The sequence below is a fragment of the Coregonus clupeaformis genome, unplaced genomic scaffold (genome assembly GCF_020615455.1).
Source record: "Coregonus clupeaformis isolate EN_2021a unplaced genomic scaffold, ASM2061545v1 scaf0009, whole genome shotgun sequence".
Lineage (NCBI taxonomy): Eukaryota > Metazoa > Chordata > Actinopteri > Salmoniformes > Salmonidae > Coregonus > Coregonus clupeaformis.
In genome coordinates this window covers 528,674-542,696 of record NW_025533464.1, presented here as the reverse complement: position 1 = coordinate 542,696, position 14,023 = coordinate 528,674, and the positions used below count along the sequence as shown (strand labels likewise).

General features: G+C 44.8%; 1 protein-coding gene across 2 annotated transcripts in view; it reads right to left on the bottom strand.

Moving 5' to 3' along the window:
- The window catches only part of LOC121575719 (stabilin-2), a 37,930-nt gene extending 24,393 nt beyond the window's left edge, over positions 1-13,537 (bottom strand). Inside the window, exons 1-20 of one of the 2 annotated variants that reach the window (XM_041889010.2) lie at positions 13,309-13,537; positions 12,062-12,192; positions 11,664-11,782; positions 8,552-8,637; positions 6,815-6,881; positions 6,557-6,652; positions 6,239-6,361; positions 5,925-6,121; positions 5,620-5,750; positions 5,378-5,511; positions 5,126-5,205; positions 4,552-4,701; positions 4,188-4,331; positions 3,845-3,907; positions 3,497-3,613; positions 3,278-3,331; positions 2,906-2,986; positions 2,656-2,808; positions 2,406-2,465; positions 12-104 (exon numbers count right to left, since the gene is read on the bottom strand). In XM_041889010.2, the coding sequence (XP_041744944.1) occupies positions 12-104; positions 2,406-2,465; positions 2,656-2,808; positions 2,906-2,986; positions 3,278-3,331; positions 3,497-3,613; positions 3,845-3,907; positions 4,188-4,331; positions 4,552-4,701; positions 5,126-5,205; positions 5,378-5,511; positions 5,620-5,750; positions 5,925-6,121; positions 6,239-6,361; positions 6,557-6,652; positions 6,815-6,881; positions 8,552-8,637; positions 11,664-11,782; positions 12,062-12,192; positions 13,309-13,395 (2,166 nt within the window). In that variant the 5' untranslated portion in view covers positions 13,396-13,537. The remainder of the gene's footprint in view (positions 1-11; positions 105-2,405; positions 2,466-2,655; positions 2,809-2,905; positions 2,987-3,277; positions 3,332-3,496; positions 3,614-3,844; positions 3,908-4,187; positions 4,332-4,551; positions 4,702-5,125; positions 5,206-5,377; positions 5,512-5,619; positions 5,751-5,924; positions 6,122-6,238; positions 6,362-6,556; positions 6,653-6,814; positions 6,882-8,551; positions 8,638-11,663; positions 11,783-12,061; positions 12,193-13,308) is intronic. The other variant, XM_041889011.2, reaches the window with a different exon arrangement.
- Between the last annotated feature and the right edge of the window lie 486 nt (positions 13,538-14,023).

Below are 14,023 nucleotides of genomic sequence, written 5' to 3'. Positions count from 1 at the left end.
TGTGTCTGTACCGTGAGGGTCCTGTTGCATATGAGGGCGCAGCCAAACGTAGGGATGTTGAAACCCAGTATGTCCCGGAACACACAGCCGCGAATAAAGGTGTTCTACACAAAGGGGGCAACATCAGCAAAATAAACACAGAGCTGTATAGAGTACATGGATGGCTGCATCCCAAATGGCACCCTACTACCTTTAAAGTCTACTACTTTTGTCCAGGGCTCATAGGGCTCTGGTCAAAAGTAGTGCACTATATAGGGAATAGGATGCCATTTGCAACACAGACCATGGCTCTCAGTAAACACATACAGTGCCTCCAGAAAGTATTCAGACCCCTTGACTTTTTCCACATTTTGTTGTGTTACAGCCTGAATTTAAAATGGATTACATTTAGATTTTGTGCCACTGGCCTACACAGTGGTGTAAAGTACTACTTAATTCGTTTTTGCGGGTATCTATAGTTCACTTTTTGACAACTTTTACTTCTACTTCACTATAATGTACTTTTTACTCCATACATTTTCCCTGACACCCAAAAGTACTCGTTACATTTTGAATGCTTAGCAGGACAGGAAAATTGTCCAATTCACGCACTTATCAAGAGAACATCACTGGTCATCCCTACTGCCTCTGATCTGGAGGACTCATTAAACACAAATGCTTCATTTGTAAATTATGTCTGAATGTTGGAGTGTGCCCCTGGCTATCCGTAAAATTAAATAAACTGTCTGGTTTGCTTAATATAAGGAATTTTAAAATGATTCATACTTTTACTTTTACTTTTGATATTTAAGTATATTTTAGCAATTACATTTACTTTGATCCTTAAATATATTTAAAACCAAATACTTTTAGACTTTTACTCAAGTAGTATTTTACTGGGTGACTTTCACTTTTACTTGAGTCACTTTCTATTAAGGTATCTTTACTTCTATTCAAGTATGACAATTGGGTACTTTTTCCACCACTGGGCCTACACACAATACCCCATAAGTGGAATTATGTTTTTAGAAATTGTTACAAATTAATTAATAATGAAAAGCTGACATTTCTTGAGTCAGTAAGTATTCAACCCCTTTGTTATGGCAAGTCTAATTAAGCTCAGGAGTAAATGTGCTTAACAAGTCACATAATAAGTTGCATGGACTCACTCTGTGTGCAATAATAGTGTTTAACATGATTTTTGAATGACTACCTCATAAAATTATCTGTAAGGTCCCTCAGTCGAGTAATGAATTTCAAACAAAGATTCAACCACAAAGACCAGGGAGGTTTTCCAGCTATTGATAGATGGGTAAAAATAAAAAAGCAGACATTGAATATCCCTTTGAGCATGGTGAAGTTATTAATTACACTTTGGATGGTGTATCAATACACCCAGTCACTACAAAGATGCAGGTGTCCTTCATAACTCAGTTGCCAGAGAGGAAGGAAACCGCTCAGGGATTTCACCATGAGGCCAATGGTGACTTTATAACAGTTACAGAGTTTAATGGATGTGATAAGAGGAAACTGAGTTACTCCACATTGTAGTTACTCCACAATATTAACCCAAATGACAGAGTGAAAAGAAGGAAGCCTGTACAGAATAAAAATATTCCAAAACTTGCATCCTGTTTGCAATAAGGCCCTAAAGTAAAGCTGCAATTAACCTTATGTACTGAATTCAAAGCATTATGATTGGGTCAAATCCAACACAACACATCACTGAGTACCACTCTTCATATTTTCAAGGATGGTGGTAGCTGCATCATGTTGTGGGTATGCTTGTCATCAGCAAAGACTAGGGAAGTTTTTTTTAGGATAAAAAGAAACGGAATAGAGCTAAGCACATGCAAAATCCTAGAGGAAAATCTAGTTCAGTCTGCTTTCCAACATACACTGGGAGACAAATTCAGCAGGACTATAACCTAAAACTCAAGGCCAGATATACACTGGAGTGTTCATTGAATGTTCCTGATTGGCCTAGTTACAGTTTTGACAGAGTTTTAATAATTTAAAAAAGAATAATGTTCAAATATTGGACAATCCAGGTGTGCAAAACGCTTCGAGACTTATTCACAACCACTGACAGCTGTAATCGCTGCCAAAGGTGATCCTTACATGTATTGACTTAGGGGTGTAAATACTTAAGTAAATTAGATATTTCTGTATTTCATTTTCAATACATTTGCAAACATTTCTAAAAACATGTTTTCACTTTGTCATTATGAGGTATTGTGTGTAGATACATTTTGAATTCAGGATGTAACACAACAAAATGTGAAATAAGTCAAGGGGTATGAATACTTTTTGAAGGCACTGTACAAGGTTAAGGAAAGAGCCATGTGAAGGCAACTGAAAGGGATGCTTAGGTCTCTATACAACATTTGCAAACTCTTTGGGGTTCAGTGTGTGTGGGTTCTTACTGTGGACACTCCGGATGGGCAGCTGGACTTGGTCACCTTTGAGCAGCTGACACAGTCACCCTGGGAAGTAGCATGTCAATGAAGAGAGACACTCAAATGAGGACAAGCAACCAGAACCAACTACCTCACTAAATCGAAATAAAGGATGACTCTAATCATAAGTTATGAAGTTAATAATGAATAAAACCTCTGAAACTAAAACACAATGTGAATGCAGGGGACGATCACAGAACCTGTCACTCAAACTCACCTTCAAAAGTTTGTTCTCTGTGATGTCACACCTGTGAGGCAGTACCGGCTCGATGGAGAGCGGGATCAGAACTCCGTCCAGCGAATAGAGGCGTCCGTTCTTGGCCTCCACATCTGCCTCCAGAACAGCCATGCCGTTAACTAGGATTTGACCCTGTGGGGTTTCATCAGAGTCAGACAAAACACCTACACACACACACACTATACAGTACATACCTCCTCTCTTGTGTTGATGTGTCACATGTACTTACGTTTTCAGTCACGTTGAACGAGAGGATCTGATTGGCCATGGTCCTAATCCGGGGGCTGGACACAGCGTTATAGACCTCCAACTTCAAACCAATGGAAAACAACAACCGTATGCAAACACATTGACAGAATAGTCAGGGGTTCAGGGTTCGTATTCATAAAGCGTCTCAGAGTAAGAGTGCTGATCTAGGATCAGGTCTCCCCTATCCATGTAATCTAATTAATTATAATATAGACATAACATAACAGGACATAACAGATCCTAGATCAGCACTCATGTTCTGAGAAAATGTATGAATACGGGCCCTGAAGTCTAAGGGACTCGACATTATCTGGTTTGGTGATTGACATGTGGGCCTAGCACACACACTCACCTTGGTTGAGGGGACCACATGATTCCTTAGTAGCTCCAGTAGTTTAGTGCTTCCCTGAAATCAGACAAGAATAAGCCAAACACACACACATCACAGTCACGGTCTGGGACGTCACATGCTTTGCAAAACGATGTGTGTGTGTGTCATCAGAGCCATAAGAGTTTGTAATTGTGCGTGCGTGTGCATGTGTATGTGCACATGCAGTCACCCATTCCCTACCTCACTAGAGGTGAGATAGTCCAGCTGTCCCTCCTTCATGGCATCGAAGGCTGTGTTGGTGGGGGCAAAGATTGTGGAGGGCCCAGCCTCCTCCAATACAGAGTCAACATTGGCTTTCTGTACAGATGAATCAAACCAAATCAAACTTTATTTATATAGCATATTTCAAACCAATTTATTTTGTTAAAAGTGCCTTACATACATACAAATGAATAAAAACAATACAGTAATAAGATATCAAAACAACAGGTTGATGTTACTTCATATCTGATATAATATATTCTGAATAATACCTAGAATATGTTAAATACAATTAAAATAACATGAAATTAATACAGAATACAGTACCATCAGCAAATCCTTGAACTTGGAAAACTTCCCGTAGTCTGATAGAATCTTCATCAGACTCTCCTGGAAAGGATAACATGACAAGTCATGTCAAAATGGAACTTAGGCTAACTTAACAACCAGGCTTGTTGCAATGATGAGAAAACCATGTGTAGTGTCAACACAAATGCAGGCCCTGTAAATGCTATTCTAAGTATTGTAAACAATGTATCTGGTTGCGTCCCAAACGGCACCCTATTCCCTATGTAGTGCACTACTTCTGACCAGAGCCCAATGGGTAATGCACTAAAAAGGTAATATGGTGCCGTTTGGGACGCAGCCTTTGTGTCTGGTCTCTGTGCACCTCTCTCTCACTCTCCACCGTGGGTGAGACACTGTCCATCAGCTTGTTGAGAATATGGATGATCCCATTGGAAGCGATGACATCAGACTGCAGGAACCCGCCTTTCTTCCTGCTGCCATGGATACGGATCTTGAGCTGCTTGTCCTGTGGGGGGGATCATCAAGTTATTTTGCTGGCATGACCAGCATGACCTGTCATTAGAGTAGTGTTTCTCATTGGACCGTCTTGTGCTGTGTCAACACTACTACTATGAGAAGCCCACTTAGGTACTCTTGGGACGGTGTTGACTTTTGTCAGTCTAAATCAGGATGGCCTTGGTAATGAGGCTTGCCCCTGTGTGTGCATGCGTGTGTGTGTATCTCACGTCTTCTGTTGTCACCGTCTCCCCTGCCTTCCCCGTCAGAGTGTAGTAGATGCCCCCTCTGTTCAACGTGTCATAGGGCATCTCCCCAGCAACCATGTGCAGCTTACACAGGTACTTAGCCTTCATTGGGTCAGCCATCAGAGTATTCAGCTGAGACAGGACAACACATACTCACTATTACAACAAACATGCTAAACACTTCAGCTATAGGTGGAAAAGTAGAGAATATTGGTATTGTGTTGCAAAAAATATCCAAAATATCCAGCAATATATCTACAGTGGCTCTAGGTGTCTACTGTGTACCAATATAGCTACAGTGGCTATGGGTGTCTACTGTGTACCAATATAGCTACAGTGGCTATGGGTGTCTACTGTGTACCAATATAGCTACAGTGGCTATGGGTGTCTACTGTGTACCAATATAGCTACAGTGGCTATGGGTGTCTACTGTGTACCAATATAGCTACAGTGGCTATGGGTGTCTACTGTGTACCAATATAGCTACAGTGGCTATGGGTGTCTACTGTGTACCAATATAGCTACAGTGGCTATGGGTGTCTACTGTGTATCTTACTGGAGTTCCTTTGAAGCCCTTGTTGATTGGGACGAAGACAGTGAAGGGGCCAAAGTTGCTCAGGGGCCAAGAAATGGCACCTGGAGGAGGAGGAGGAGGAGGAGGAAAAGAGAGAGAGCGTGCAAGAGAGAGAGAGAGAGATAGAGAGAGTGAGAGAGAGAGAGCATGTAAACCAAGTCCCATAACAAAATAGGTGTTTTCTGCAACTTTGATGAGTCACTGATTGGCCGATGATTAACCAATGAGACGCACCAAAGAGTGTGATGGCATTGCTGAGCTGACCGGTCCATTGGCCCCCGGGCTCTGAGTTCAGATCGTTCAGACGCTGCATGATGTTGCCATAGCAAATCTTGCCGTTGCCCAGGTAACCCTGGTGACATGTGCACCTGGCGTAAGAGAGATGAATGAAGGTAAGACGATCTTTGAAGAATGATGGTTTTACTGCACAAATATCCTTAAACACACAAAGTCTAAGAGAACAGAAACATACTGACTCTACTACGTTCGGCTCCACTGTAGAACAGTTGGCATTTTTGCTGCAGGAGTCTGGTCTGCACATGTCCTTCAGGCTGCAGCTCACCCCTCCTGCCAGGTGGTCAAACCCGTCTTGACACTCACAATGAGACTACAAGCGAAACCAAAAACACCACTCAGGGGGAGGTTCACCTAACACAAATGACTGGCACATTATCACCAATTGAAGCAATAAAATGTTATATTTTACTTGCATTATCAATTAATTTCAAATGTGGGTTAGGAAAAGGTTGGGGGAAAAGCACACATGCACGCACACACACACCTTCCCTGGCCCATCGTACACGCAGCGAGCAGTGTCATCAGAGCAGCCCCCCAGGTGTGTTTGACAGGGGTCTATGGGAACACACACGTGCCCGTCCCCGCTGTAGCCCTGGGCACAGGTACACGAGTGCTTGTTGGGCCCCACGTGGGCACAGGTGGCATGGCTGTGGCACACCTGCTGCAGGCACGGGTTTATGGCTGTGAGAGGAGAAACATCAAACTATTACATAACTCACTTAGTACCAGGCCGTTAGTAGCTGGAAGGCCATAAGGCCCCATTACAGAGAATAGGAACACAGCCATGCTGTCACTCACATATGCATTGATCTCCAGAGGTTTGGTAGCCAGGTAGACATTGACAGCGTAGTGACCCATCAAGTGCGCCCTGCATACAGCGAGTGTTCTGTGGACAAAGCAGAGAAGAGCACTCCGGCAGCTCTGAGAGATGACAGAGATGACAGATACACGTGCTGTTATTAAGGTGTGAGCAAGTTATCATTGGATGAATACACACAGGTAGGCTATAGATCAGGGAGTTAATGCTGCAGCACACGACAGGTATAATGCATTATGATACAGTTCTAACACATTGTAAGACCTGTCATAAGCATGCAAGACCACTGGTTCTCTTACCCAGATCACATTTTGGCCCTTTATACCCAGAGAAGCAGGTGCATATCCCGTCACCGTGGATACCAGCATTACACAGGCCATGTACACAAGTGCAGGCTGATGGACCGGGGAGTGGAGAATGATGGGATGAAGAGAGAGAGAAACAGGTTGATATTACAAATGGCACCAACATGGACTGTATCTCTAGGTGCATGGGGCAGTCACAAAATGGGGTAGATAAAGAATCTTAATCTTAAAGAATGGGACCGAGTTGGTTACCAGAACTACAGGTTGAGCCGTAAAGATTATCTGCACAGTCTTCACACGCAGTTCCCACGAAGCCAGGCTGAGGAAGACAAACACAGTGATGGACCATTCTGTGTTTGTGTGTGTGTGCATGTGTATGTATGTATGTATGTATGTATGTATGTATGTATGTACAGTGAGGGAAAAAAGTATTTGATCCCCTGCTGATTTTGTACGTTTGCCCACTGACAAAGACATGATCAGTCTATCATTTTAATGGTAGGTTTATTTGAACAGTGAGAGACAGAATAACAACAAAAAAATCCAGAAAAACGCATGTCAAAAATGTTATAAATTGATTAGCATTTTAATGAGGGAAATAAGTATTTGACCCCCTCTCAATCAGAAAGATTTCTGGCTCCCAGGTGTCTTTTATACAGGTAACGAGCTGAGATTAGGAGCACACTCTTAAAGGGAGTGCTCCTAATCTCAGTTTGTTACCTATATAAAATACACCTGTCCACAGAAGCAATCAATCAATCAGATTCCAAACTCTCCACCATGGCCAAGACCAAAGAGCTCTCCAAGGATGTCAGGGACAAGATTGTAGACCTACACAAGGCTGGAATGGGCTACAAGACCATCGCCAAGCAGCTTGGTGAGAAGGTGACAACAGTTGGTGCGATTATTCGCAAATGGACGAAACACAAAATAACTGTCAATCTCCCTCAGCCTGGGGCTCCATGCAAGATCTCACCTCGTGGAGTTGCAATGATCATGAGAACGGTGAGGAATCAGCCCAGAACTACACAGGAGGATCTTGTCAATGATCTCAAGGCAGCTGGGACCATAGTCACCAAGAAAACAATTGGTCACACACTACGCCGTGAAGGACTGAAATCCTGCAGCGCCCGCAAGATCCCCCTGCTCAAGAAAGCACATATACATGCCTGTCTGAAGTTTGCCAATGAACATCTGAATGATTCAGAGGAGAACTGGGTGAAAGTGTTGTGGTCAGATGAGACCAAAATGGAGCTCTTTGGCATCAACTCAACTCGCCGTGTTTGGAGGAGGAGGAATGCTGCCTATGACCCCAAGAACACAATCCCCACCGTCAAACATGGAGGTGGAAACATTATACTTTGGGGGTGTTTTTCTGCTAAGGGGACAGGACAACTTCACCGCATCAAAGGGACGATGGACGGGGCCATGTACCTTCAAATCTTGGGTGAGAACCTCCTTCCCTCAGCCAGTGCATTGAAAATGGGTCGTGGATGGGTATTCCAGCATGACAATGACCCAAAACACACAGCCAAGGCAACAAAGGAGTGGCTCAAGAAGAAGCACATTAAGGTCCTGGAGTGGCCTAGCCAGTCTCCAGACCTTAATCCCATAGTAAATCTGTGGAGGGAGCAGAGGGGTCAAATACTTATTTCCCTCATTAAAATGCAAATCAATTTATAACATTTTTGACATGCGTTTTTCTGGATTTTTGTTTTGTTATTCTGTCTCTCACTGTTCAAATAAACCTACCATTAAAATTATAGACTGATCATTTCTTTGTCAGTGAGCAAACGTACAAAATCAGCAGGGGATGAAATACTTTTTTCCCTCACTGTATGTATGTATGTATGTATGTGTGTGTGTGTGTGTGTGTGTGAGTGTGTGTGTGTGTGAGTGTGTGTGTGTGTGCGTGCATGTGCGTGTATGTGTGTGCACATGTGTGTTTACTTGCATATATGTGTGTGTCTCTGCATCATCATCCAGTACCTTACAGCTGCAGGTCCCGTTGCCACCCATGCCTTCAGAACACACTCCATTATTACTACAGGGTCTCACTGCGTCCTCTGGGCACTCTGTGACAGGAAGACAGTACCATTCACATCAGTCTCATATCAACAGAAAGATGGACAACCAATCTCAATGAAACAGTGATTGGAAACCGAATGGGCTTCAGTAATGTATTGTTCCAATGTCCAGGAGAGCACGTGACTTGACAATAGCCTGGATGTAATGCTATGACAGCTGTGTCTCCAGGGATCTGAGTAAGCAGACGTGTTACACTTCACATAAAGACCCCATCACCTCTTCACCCCATCTCCACTTCCTCTACTCCTCTCCTCATTCTCTCTCCTTCTCTTTCCTTCTCACTCTCTCCTGTGTGCCTCTCTTATCAGTATGACCCAACATCACTCATCGCCTTCCTTCCCTCAAGATACACACACAATGTACACACAAGCATTCACGGGGTGTTGCCAAGGGTCTCCTTACAATCAGCAGACTCTAGGAAGGCAGTTGTTCTCGTCAGCAGATTCTCACTCACTCACCATTTCTGAGCAGATGTCACTCAATTGTAATAATATCATTCAATGTTTCCCCAATGTTTACTTTAATGAATGATAACCTTCTAATGTGGGTATTTTGTACCTAAAAGGTAACATTGTTGCACAACAAGTGATGAGAGTAATTCAGTCGACATACAGGGAGAGAGAGAGAGAGAGAGAGAGAGAGAGAGAGAGAGAGAGAGAGAGAGAAAGAGAGAGAGAGAGAGAGAGAGAGAGAGAGAGAGAGAGAGAGAGAGAGGGGGGATAAGAGGGGTCTATGACAGGAACGAAAGAGATAGAGAGAGGAAGCCTGGACTCAGTGCTCTCCGGGTGTCAGCACATTCCTGGAAGACAGGGGCCCGCTGACGATGAGCCCTAATTGGGAGGAAGGAAGTGTGCGAGTCCCCTGCTCCGAAAGGCCTAACCTGCATCCTGCACCCAGTACAGACACTTGGCTCACAATGTGGGTCGTCCTGGCCTGCCTGTGCGCACAGGACACTTCTGACACACTTTCCTACTTTGGACGGCTTTGTGTTCTGTGCATTTGTTCCCCTGTAGCTATTTCTTTCAGAAACAGGGCACTTTCTTTCCACTCTTCCGCTCTTAGGAGGGATGCGAGCACTTTCCTTCTGTTTTTTTGTCACACAGCACTCAGCACTGGGATTTAGTGGCTGTAGCAGTCAAGTACATGTCTGAACTCTTCCTATCAAAACATTCCCTCAGAGTCCCCACAGAACCACCAAAACATGAGCAATACGAGAACCCTCTGAACAGTTTCAACTCAATGTTTCAAAGCAAGCCTTTGAAAAGGGAGCATCTGTGGTTAAATAGGGATTTCAGAAATGATGTTACCACCCCCAAAATGGTTTGCCTTTTCATCTTGTGTTGCTTTCCTCATCAATGCGGCTTGGTGACTCATTGATGAGCAGCAGTGAGTGATTACAGTATTGGATGCATTGTGATGCATTGTGATGCTCGAACTGGCTGAGTCAATTCAGTGGCTAGCTTTGCACTTGGCTAGCTAACAGTAGCTGCTAGGGGTAAGTCATAACCTACATTTGTGTTTTATTTTTACATATTGGTAGCTAGAGTCGTTCAAGGAATTCGGGACATGGGTGACTAGTTAACGTTAGTTTTGCTCTCTCTGTGTGTTCGTGCTGTGAAAGGAGGGGTTTCTTCTTTGTCTGAAAGCAATGGCTATTCTAGCTAACTAACTGGCTGAATAAGTTGACGACGGACTCGCTCAAGCTGTCGGGACTAACACACAACGTTAGACACGGACACGAACGATCTGCTTGGCGTGTTGACACACTGGTGGTTTGTTGTGGCCGAGTATTGGTGCTAAACCGTGTTGTTGGAGTCCGGCATGCTAGCTGGCTGTGGCGTCTTATGACTAGGTGCCCTGGACGATTTTCACGGAAGAATACTGTACCTAGTTAGCTAGCTGAATAAACTAAGTTAGTCTATTCCTAGAAAAAATTGAACCGCTGTAGTTTACAACAATTATAGTTTCTGAGGTGGAAGTTGGGAGTCATATTTGGGTGTTGTGGCGAGGGAGGCCCCGCTCTCTCCTTTCCCAGATGTTTAGTTCATTTCATTCCGATCTCCTTTGCATTATTGTAGCCATTTTCTGCAGCCTGTCAACTATGCCTCTGCCTATCCCTGTTCTCTCCTCTCCGCACAGGCTATACAAACGCCTCACACCGCGTGGCTGCTGCCTCTCTAACCTGGTGGTCCCTGCACGCACCACCCACGTGGAGTTCCAGGTCTCAGGCAGCCTCTGGAACTGCCGTTCTGCTGCCAACAAGGCAGAGTTAATCTCAGCCTATGCTACCCTCCAGTCCCTCGACTTCTTGGCACTGACGGAAACATGGATTACCACTGAAAACACTGCTACTCCTACTGCTCTCTGCTCGTCTGACCATGTGTTCTCGCATACTCCGAGAGCATCTGGTCAGCGGGGTGGTGGCACAGGAATCCTCATCTCTCCCAAATGGACATTCTCTATTTTTCCCCTGACCCATCTGTCTATCTCCTCATTTGAATTCCATGCTGTCACAGTCACTAGCCCATGTAAGCTTAACATCCTTGTCATTTATCGCCCTCCAGGTTCCCTTGGAGAGTTCATCAATGAGCTTGACGCCTTGATAAGTTCCTTTCCTGAGGATGGCTCACCCCTCACAGTTCTGGGGGATTTCAACCTCCCTACGTCTACCTTTGACTCATTTCTCTCTGCCTCCTTCTTTCCACTCCTCTCCTCTTTTGACCTCACCCTCTCACCATCCCCCCCTACTCACAAGGCAGGCAATACGCTTGACCTCATCTTTACTAGATGCTGTTCTTCTACTAATCTCACTGCAACTCCCCTCCATGTCTCCGACCACTACTTTGTATCCCTTTCTCTCTCGCTCTCCTCCAACACTACTCAACACTACTCACAATTTGTAAAGTGGTTGTCCCACTGGCTATAAGGTGAATGCACCAATTTGTAAGTCGCTCTGGATAAGAGCGTCTGCTAAATGACGTAAATGTAAATGTAAATGTAATGTTTTACTCACCGATGCAGTCTGGTCCCCAGTACCCTGGACAGCACCGGGGCTCATCTACCTGCTTGTAACACTCATGAGAACAGCCCTTGATGGACAGCACCAGACTGGCCATGGGACTCACACGGTACCTACAGAGAGAGAGATTACATATTACTGGGAGATACCTGGTGTAGGATATAGTACTACAGTAGTCACAATGCTCTGTACAACATCTGGTTTTGTCTTATGTCAAGCAGAGACATGAGATATGACTTAGATGTCTCCTTTGTCTATTCCATTTCTCCTTCACTCCCTTCCCTCTTCTGTCCCCTTCTCCCCCCATATTCCACTTCACCTCTCCCCTATCCCTCTTCCACCCTCCTTTCCTCCCCTTCATCTCCCCCTCCCTTACACCCTTGCCCACTCACTTGCAGTCCGGGTTGCCCTTCCCGGGGATCTTCTTGTTGTAGCCTGCTGGACAGCCCACGTTGAAACTGATGCTACAGGAGTGGCACTCTGTCTTGGTCATCACCAGGGTTGTCCTGTCACACCGGTTCTGCTGTGGTGGAGGGAGAAGAGCGGTTATTGTAAGACACACCCACACAGACCTCGTGCTGTGTGTCGTTGTGGACTGAGGAACACACAAATAACCACACACAACAGTGTACTGAAACACTTTTCTTATCTCAGTTAACTTCCCACTGTGTGTTATAAGTCATAAACTCACATAACGGTTCCTGAGTTACCTGATGAATGTACCAGGGCCGCATCCCCATGTTCATAACTGAATGTTGAAGCCAATGCCCTACAGAGCCCTCACCGATCCTCTTATCCACTCATATCAATGGAATTTTCCACAGTTCTTAAAACAGTTGAGAGAGGTCAGACTATTATTTCCTGCCTGCCTTTCATCATACTAAAATAACATAACTATGGAATAAACCACCACCATATAACCCAACGCCCAAGCCCCCTACAGAGAAAACTGTGTTTGTGCATGATGAATAGCTTGGTCTTTGGCAGTAGTGTACTCCTGGGTACACACAGTGTGTTGGCATCATCAAAGCTTATTTTAGAGTATTTGTTTACTTTGCACAGACGTTGGGTAAACAGGAAGATATTGTTTAATTACTTCTGCTGGGACCGGCATCATCTGATCTCATCTACCCAGCATGCAACAGTACCCGGGCGCTACTCAGAGAAACCACAAAGCTCAGACATGACACGCACAAAACATGCTAGTTATGTTTCAAAACCACATAGAGCCAACCCCTGAAACACAGCACAAAGTCATAATACAATATGCCATCCAAAATCCCCAAACCACACAACAACACTTTAACATTTCCAAAACAGTCAGCAACAAAACAAGGCCAAACAAGTCAAGCTGAATTGTTAGATACTACTGCTGAATTGTTAGATACTACTGCTGAATTGTTAGATACTACTGCACTGTTGGAGCTAGGATCACAAGCATTTCACTACACCCACAATAACATCTGCGAAATATGTGTATGTGACCAATACATTTTGATTGGATTTGTATTGTGTCCAATGCCCACTGCTCCCTGACCACTCGTGGCAGTGCTTCCATAGTTCTAGATACCAATGAGAGTGTGACGGTGTGTCCAAATGGCGAATGCACTCACGTGTGTGCGGTAAATGTGGGACTCACCTTGGCGGCAGCAGCAGTGGAGGTAGTGTAGTGGTCTAACCTCAGAAGTAGCAACATGAGCAGCAGTGGTTCGGTCACAGGCTCCATACCTCTGGATCTCTCTCCTTCTCTCTCCTCTCTCTCTCTCTCTCTTAGTATCACTTGCTGTGCCCCTGTTGCTCCCTCTCTCTACCTCTCTGACCCACTCCCTGTCACTTGGAGTCACTCTTTTTTGCTCTCTCTCTCCCTCCCTCTCTGAGGCTCGTCAGTGGACTGTGACCACTCACTTAGCCCATCTGACTTTTCAACAACCCCCCTCCTCTCTCCCCCTCCCCTCCCCTCAACTCCACTCTTTCCTGTGCCAATAGTACCAGAGCGGGTCACCTGCATTCATACACTCCACACACGAGCACATATACAAATATGCATGGTCATACTGTCCATGCAAACACACACACACACACACATAACACACGCGCTCACACACGAATACGCACAGACATACAGACACACACACAGGCACACACACACAATCCCCCACTCACACACACACACAATCCCCCCGGCACACACACACACACCCACACACACACACACACACACACAATCCCTTCATCCGTCTATACTCTAGCATCTGTCAGCAGTTGGAAGGGGGGGTTAGGTCTGGTCTTGTCTTCAAACAGTGGTGTTGGAGGGAAGGAGAATGGCAGGATATCCTGGACTGTAAATAAGATTC